This window comes from Bidens hawaiensis, unplaced genomic scaffold (genome assembly GCF_021521415.1).
Source record: "Bidens hawaiensis isolate Kalapana, Puna unplaced genomic scaffold, B.hawaiensis_p1.1 tig00002772_1, whole genome shotgun sequence".
Lineage (NCBI taxonomy): Eukaryota > Viridiplantae > Streptophyta > Magnoliopsida > Asterales > Asteraceae > Bidens > Bidens hawaiensis.
The window spans coordinates 67,246-74,567 of NW_027491150.1; the positions used below are offsets into that span (position 1 = coordinate 67,246).

Below are 7,322 nucleotides of genomic sequence, written 5' to 3' on the forward strand. Positions count from 1 at the left end.
GTGGGGCTTTTAGACAATTGCCGTTGTGTATGGAAAAATTGCAGCTGTACAGCTGCAGCAAGTTTCAATGAATCAAAACTTAGCTGGATAATGGGTCCCACCACACTATCAAAACCAATCAAAAACCACACTTTTACACCAAAAGAAAGATGCTTGCTTTGCTTGTTTGGGGTCCCGTTTTGCAACTGTAACTTTTTTTTATTTTTTTTAAATTATAATTTTATTACAAATAAAAAACTGAAAGAATAATAATAAAAATAATTAAATTGTTGTTTAAATAGTAAATACAAAATTAAAACAAATGAAAAAAATATAATAAATACCAGATTATAAATGTAATATAAAGGTTGAGAGAATTTGCAGACCTCAGATCTTTTATCATGAAATCGAGTTGTGCTTGTTTTGTTATCTCCATCTATGATTCCGGTTACTGCCATCGCCTTCGCCGGTATCAGAATCTATATCACCCGATTTTTTATCATTTAACACGATATTGTCAACCTTGTAATCGCGATTAGAACGCGAAGATTCTCTCTTTTCCTGCAAATTAAAGTAAAAAAAAGATTTTTACTTTTTAATTATTATTCATTAAAAAATATTTAAAGCAGCCAATTGATTCCTCTATCTTATCGTTTACTAATAAAAAACATTGTTTATTCACTTATTGTCCATTAGCAATCATTAATAATAATTTTATTAATTTATAACATTTATAAGATTCCTCTAATTTTGTAATTTACTCCTAAAATCCATGAACTTCATCATCCAGGAATGATTTAGGTACTTGACCGAATAAAAGTCAAAACCGGATAATAATTATGCTTACAGAGGGAAACAGCAAGTCATCAGCTTCAAGCATGTGAAGCACATGTCCCATTTTTGGTCTTTTTGTTGCGTCCGGATCAACACACCGAAGCGCCACTAAAAGTATGCGTTTTAACGCTTTTGAAGATGGCATTTCTGGCAACTTTGGATCAACAACCTCGTCAGATTTGCGATTTCCCACCATTGTTTTTAACCATTCCACTAAATTCACCTGTAATTATGCATTTGTTTAGAGACAAATAAAAAAAATTAAAAATAAAAAATAAAAAAATCCATATTGACCCGTTATATTAGTTAAGTTGACCTAAATACTCATATGCATACCTCGCCTTGCGGTCGACCATAATCAACTGGATTTCTCCCAGTGATAATCTCCATAATAAGTATTCCAAAGCTATATACATCACTCTTTTCGGTCAACATCCCGGTGCATGCATACTCTGGCGCAACATAACTGAAAGCAAACGGACCAACTTTTAAATTTCACAATTGCATTTAATAACATAAATTTCAAGAAAACGAAACAACTTACCCAAATGTTCCCATTACACGAGTTGTCACGTAACTTGTATCCGAACCCAAGAGCTTTGCAAGCCCAAAGTCGGAAACTTTAGGGTTCCATTGGCGATCAAGTAATATATTGTTGGATTTGATATCACGATGAACCACTTTCGGTTCAAGACCCTCATGAAGATACGCCAAACTGTAATAACAAGAATATAAAGCATTAACATTTATCAAAACATCTTGACTTACAAGCAAATTATGTAAACAAATTTCACGAACATACCCTTTTGCAGTTCCCTGAATGATACTCATACGAATACTCCACGTTAAAGGGCTAACATCCCCAACCTCACCGTGAATCCACTGTTCAAGATTCCCGTTGTCTACATATTCATAGACCAGCATCCTGGAAAAGAACATTTAATAAGAATAACAAAAATGAAAACTTTGGAAAATAAAATTCTTACCTATAGGCTCCTTCAACACAATATCCTAGCAAACGAACAAGATTCTTGTGACGCACACGTCCAATCGCTTCTACTTCTACTTTAAACTCCCTCTCAGCTTGACCCCTGTTTGTTTATCATACATTAAAAAAATGCAAAATTTACATTAAAAAAGATGGTATAAAAATTCAAAAAGACTAAAATTTGTAAACCATAAAGAATCCCCTTGTTCTTTTAACCAAATCCTTAACACATTTAACAAGTTCTGACATAGATATCACATACTGAGTTCTCAAATTATCATAAACCATCGATTAATCAAGACAACGGGACATGATCGTGAGAGATTACATTCTCTATAAGAGAGCTAGAGAACTCCATATTATATATACGCAGTATACATAACATATATGTAGTATATACTACATATATGCTATACATACTACATACTGCATATATAGTATTAATTTCTCTAGTTCTCACACGAAAAATGAGTTCTCTCATGATCCCGTCTTATTGTTTTGATTACTCGACGGTTTATGATAATTTAACAACTCAATTTCTGACATCTATGCAAGAACTTGCTAAATTTGTTAAAAATTTAATCAAATGAACAACTGAATACATACATACTACATATATGCAATGGGTTTGGTCCGTTTGGATCAAATACAAATAAAATTAACGCGCTAACTGTGAAAATCAAGTAGTGTAATTATATATACAACCTAGAGTAACTATAATTACACTACTTGATTCTCTAGCACGTTAATTTAATCTACACGTTAACTTTCCCCTATATGCAATATATCGCATATATGTAGAAAAACAAGTTCTCTTAGGATCTCATCCCTTAAACAACTACACAAACATATGCTTAATCTAATGTTCTAAACAACCACCTGTTATTTAACAAGTTTTTAACCGCGACACGAGTATTATCCTCCAAAACCCCACTATATACAATCCCATACCCCCCTTCCCCAATCACATTCTCATCCGCCAACCCGGCAGTCGCCGCTTCAAGCTCCCGAAGCGTATACCACCTCCCCCACCCCAAATGCGACACTTGTGGCAACACCGCACCACCGCCACCACTCGTATGGCCCGTATCGGTGCTCGTGGCTCTGCTCTCACCACTCGAGAACACGACACGGTGTTCGGGCTTCCCGATGTCAATTTGGATCTCGGGAACAGCCGATGATGATGTCCTGGAAACAATTTCTTGGATGTCTTTTGTGACGGGTGGTTGTGGTTGGGTTAGGGTTTGGTTGTTGGGTTTTTTGTAGTGGCTGCGGCGGCGGGAGGTGAAGCAGACGGAGAGGAGGAATAATAAGAGGACGAAGATGGCGCCGACGAAGATTCCGACGACCACCCATAAACGGAGGCCGAAGATGGATGTGGGTTTTGAGAGTTCGGTGTTCATGAATGCTTTATCGTATATTGACATTAGAGATGGTGATAACTGAGAGCATGTGTGAGTGAGGGTGGATGAGGAGTGGTTGCCGGAGATTAGTTCCGGCGAGTGTGTGTGTGAGAGAGAGAGGAAGTGAGAGAGAATGTGTGTTAGTGAATTAGTGTAAGATGTGGTGGTGGTGTCTAAATATTATTATTATTATTATTATTATTATTATCTTGGTTTGTTACATAAAATCGATACACAGATCGGTTTTAAACTCAAAATCAGTTTAGGTTAAAACAGGTTTGGTTTGATTAATAAAAGTTTAAATCGGTTTCGGTTCGGATTGAAACCGGTTTTTTACCAGGTTACGATAGGTTTCGGTTCGGTTTCGGGTTTTTGGCCAATATTGGTTCGGTTAACCGCTTTTAGGGAGAAAATTACAAACTAGTTCTAAACCGACGGTTTCAATCGGCTCCAAACTGTTTCTACATAATCGGTTTCAAAATGGTTCGATTCGGTTCAATTTCGGGTCGGGTCGATTAATCGGTTTGTTTGCCCAACTCTACATAGAATTATATGTTTGTCACTTGTGTTGGGTTGGCAGGGTTAGTATGTTGATGTTTTTCAACTCTGACTTAACTTGTATATTTTTATTCGTGGTGTGTCGTGTTGACTCGTTTATTCGTGTCGTGTTCGGGTTATGTTTCGGGCTAATCCAGTTTATGTTTATATATGAATATGAGTAATACATATTGACTTGGTAATAAATTAAATAATTAGTTAGTCTTATACATATAAAGGTTGGCAATAATTTGTGATAGATCTAATTGTTTTTGTGTATTTATCTTTTTTCATTTCTAATTAGTAAACTTAGGTTCACGTATTTAGTTAAAGATAAGAACAAACGAATAGAAGTAGCTAGAGAATAGACAGTAATTTCAACATTTTTATTCTATTACTTTTAACTTAAAAGTAATAAAAATAAAAACTTTGAAATTAGAAAGTAGACAAAAGTAGTTTAAAAAGATAATAAGTTTACTTTTAAAAGTTAATTGATATATGAAACATTAAAAATCTTAGTATTTAACTTCAAATTTTAAAACTTCATATCTCTATAAAAAAATATTAAACTTCTCTAAAATTCTTAAACGGGTTAACAAGTTGACCCACTTGTTAATGGGTCGAGTCGGGTTGACTCATTTTCTAAACGTGTCGGGTTTCGGTTGACATGTGTAAGAAAACGGGTCTTGTTAGTCGATCCGAAAAATAACTGGAAAATACTCTAAAAAATACCCCAAAGTGCAACCCCTAAAAAATTCCAATCTATACCCTAAAAATACCCCGGGAAAAAACCCGAAAATATGTTTTTTTCAATACCCGGAAATAGGGTATTCAAATACTCGGTTTTAGAATACCCAGTTCTATACCGGACCCAAACCCGATACATAGGGTATGGTTTTTAGAGGCATTACCCGGACCCGAACCCGATTCGGGCATTGTAAATATATGTTTTCCAATACCCGATCATACCCGAACCCGGTTTTTTCTAATACCCGATTTACGCACCTCTAGGAAGGGAGATGTTAGGCTAAACAACATTGTTTACTTTTAACAATGCTAGCGGGCTTATAGTCTATAACCCAGTCCAGATTCATTTTCAAACTTGGGCTTCTATCATATTGTAGTGGGCCTAAGCCCGCTACAATATGAATCTGGGTCAATGCACCGGGTCAAGCTTTTACCCACTTTAGAGCATGGTGTCACGTAGTAAACTTCAGACTCTTGTTCGACGTCTTAGACGTGTTCTAGGATAAGCTTAATGACCCGTACAATTCACTAGTTACAAACTAGCTAGTACTTATAGCGGAAATGCAAGCTTTGTAAACCAAATAGTTTTGTATTGTTACAAAGATAAGAATACAAAGAGAGTTTACTAGCAGTACAAGTGTGTAACTTGTGAATTGTTTGGATCATAAGGACTAAGACTTATCTTAGAACGCATCCAAGACGCCCACGAGAGTCAGAAGTTTACTCCGTGACAATGGGCTCTAAACCACACCTTTCATTCCAAAGTGCAAACTCCGAACAAATCCCATATGTCACGGGACACCAAAGGCCGAAATACATATTACATAGTCAAGACAGTCTGCCATATTGTATGACAACCAACTGTTAGACATGAAACTTGTGCTTATATAAACGAATCCCCTCGTTATGTTGAGACTAAGTAATAATGCTTAACTTGTTCATATCTTATTACATCGCTCTCATATTAGCGACGAGGATTCATGTAGCATTATCAAAAATACTTATTTTCACGAAACTAGTAAAAGAAAAAAAAAAGACATGATCTTTTAAGTTGAAATTTGAATCAATTTTTAGTGACAAGGTTGTAACTTTAACGATTATATTCAAACTGTGCTTATAGCCTTTAATATCTCAAGAGTTATATTTCTGGTGACATCTTTAAAATTGCATAATGCGTTAGAAAAATGACGACCGAAATACAAAGTATTTTGTTATGAAGTAACTCATTTGGTACGTAGAGGTACGTTCTTGTATTTTACTAAGAAGTTACTGGTTCTAACCCAGACAACAAATGTTTTTTTAAAGTAAAGGAAATCGAAATAGGAAATCACAACTAGCTTTTGCCGGATAAGGTGACTACTCGTGTTTTTATTTTTTAAAACCGAAATGCACGTTACATGCCATTTTTATTTGTTACGTGTTATAATATCATGTGAACTCTACTTGAAATTTAATCGATCATGTAATTTTTTTAATAATATGTAAATGGTTATTGTGTAGCAAACACTTTTTTTGTTAATTGACACGATGAAGCATGTAATTCTAAAACTTATGTATTGAGATCGACTATATATCATATTCCGTTTAAAAAACGTACACTTTGTATCTTGTTATGTGCCATAAAGTTAGCATGGGATCTGTAACAATAACAAGGTGACCGGTGTTACGTAAATACATTGGTTGTATAAAAAAAATCACTTATGTTAAAAGGTACATGAAATCATTTTATTGTAAAATTTGGCATATAAAAATTAAAATTATTTATGGAAAATTGGCTAAAACAAGCTCGCTTTTATGTTACGTTAAACACATTTGCATTTTGCTACCACTGTAAATTACAGTTACAAATACTCAGTTTTCTAGTAGTGATTTGCACCTTTAACGTAGCAACTCCCCATCAAACCACCTCTCCAAAGAGCGAAGGCCCATGTGCACAAATGTAATTGTAGCGACATAAATTGTTGAAAGATTGTACGTAAAAAGATGTTATATGGTTTTGCCAGCTGATGATGTCCGGAATACATATCCGTGATGCGCCTTTTTTTACTTTTTAATTAAGTCGACTTAATCATTGGAGGGTGTTCCCTGAGTAACGTTCCTAAATAGGTATACGTATTCATAAATTAAAAAAGAGTAAAATGCGGTTTTCGTCCATATGATTTATCCAAATATGCGGTTTTAGTCCAATAGTTTCAAATTTACGATTTTCATCCCTGTGGTTTCATTTCACTTGCAGTTAAGCCCGACCACACTAACCCCCGTTAAGTCTAGTCGTTAAACCCATCAGCGTGCCCCTCATGTGAATGACAGTTTTGTACTTTTATCCCCAAATAAACCTCAACCGTAATTCGCAAACCTCCTCACATGAGTCGCTGGTGTGTATTTGGGGTAAAAAAGGACAAAACTACCCCTCACATGAGGGGCACGCTGATGGGTTTAACGACAAGACTTAACGGGTTTAGTGGGGCCATGTTTACTTGCAAGTGAAATGAAACCACAGGGACGAAAATCATAAATTTAAAACTTTTGGACTAAACCGTATATTTAAACAAACCATAGAGACGAAAACCGCAGTTTACTCATTAAAAAATGTGATGAAAATTGTAAACAATTTGAATTAAATAAAAACTCATTATTCTAGCAATCTAGCGTATGGATAAAGGATGTACTTTGTAAAGGGTTGTTAAGATTATACATTAAATTAATAATTAAAAATCTTATATCAATCATTGATAAATTAAACTGTACAAGATTCAACTCACAAATTACAAGAACCAACAAAGAATGGCTATAATCACAAAAAGTATTAGGAGAGCACAAGTGTGTGGCTTGAG

General features: G+C 34.9%; 1 protein-coding gene across 1 annotated transcript; it reads right to left on the bottom strand.

Moving 5' to 3' along the window:
• Positions 1-400: 400 nt before the first annotated feature.
• On the bottom strand, positions 401-3,282 carry LOC143621132 (putative serine/threonine-protein kinase At1g01540). Its single transcript, XM_077092646.1, has 7 exons — positions 2,681-3,282; positions 1,800-1,904; positions 1,616-1,738; positions 1,358-1,528; positions 1,150-1,279; positions 827-1,036; positions 401-540 (listed from the first exon to the last, which is right to left on the bottom strand). The coding sequence occupies exons 1-7, from the start codon at positions 3,226-3,228 to the stop codon at positions 406-408; spliced, it is 1,422 nt and encodes a 473-aa protein (XP_076948761.1). The 5' UTR covers positions 3,229-3,282; the 3' UTR covers positions 401-405.
• Positions 3,283-7,322: the final 4,040 nt, after the last annotated feature.

Bases quoted from the DNA above. Each gene is read 5' to 3' on its own strand.
- LOC143621132 (XM_077092646.1), bottom strand. From the start codon at position 3,228: ATGTCAATATACGATAAAGCATTCATGAACACCGAACTCTCAAAACCC. The intron at 1,037-1,149 runs GTATGCATATGA...GCATAATTACAG, and splicing joins ATGGTCGACCGCAAGGCGAG to GTGAATTTAGTGGAATGGTT. The intron at 541-826 runs GTAAGCATAATT...TTTAATTTGCAG, and splicing joins ATGACTTGCTGTTTCCCTCT to GAAAAGAGAGAATCTTCGCG.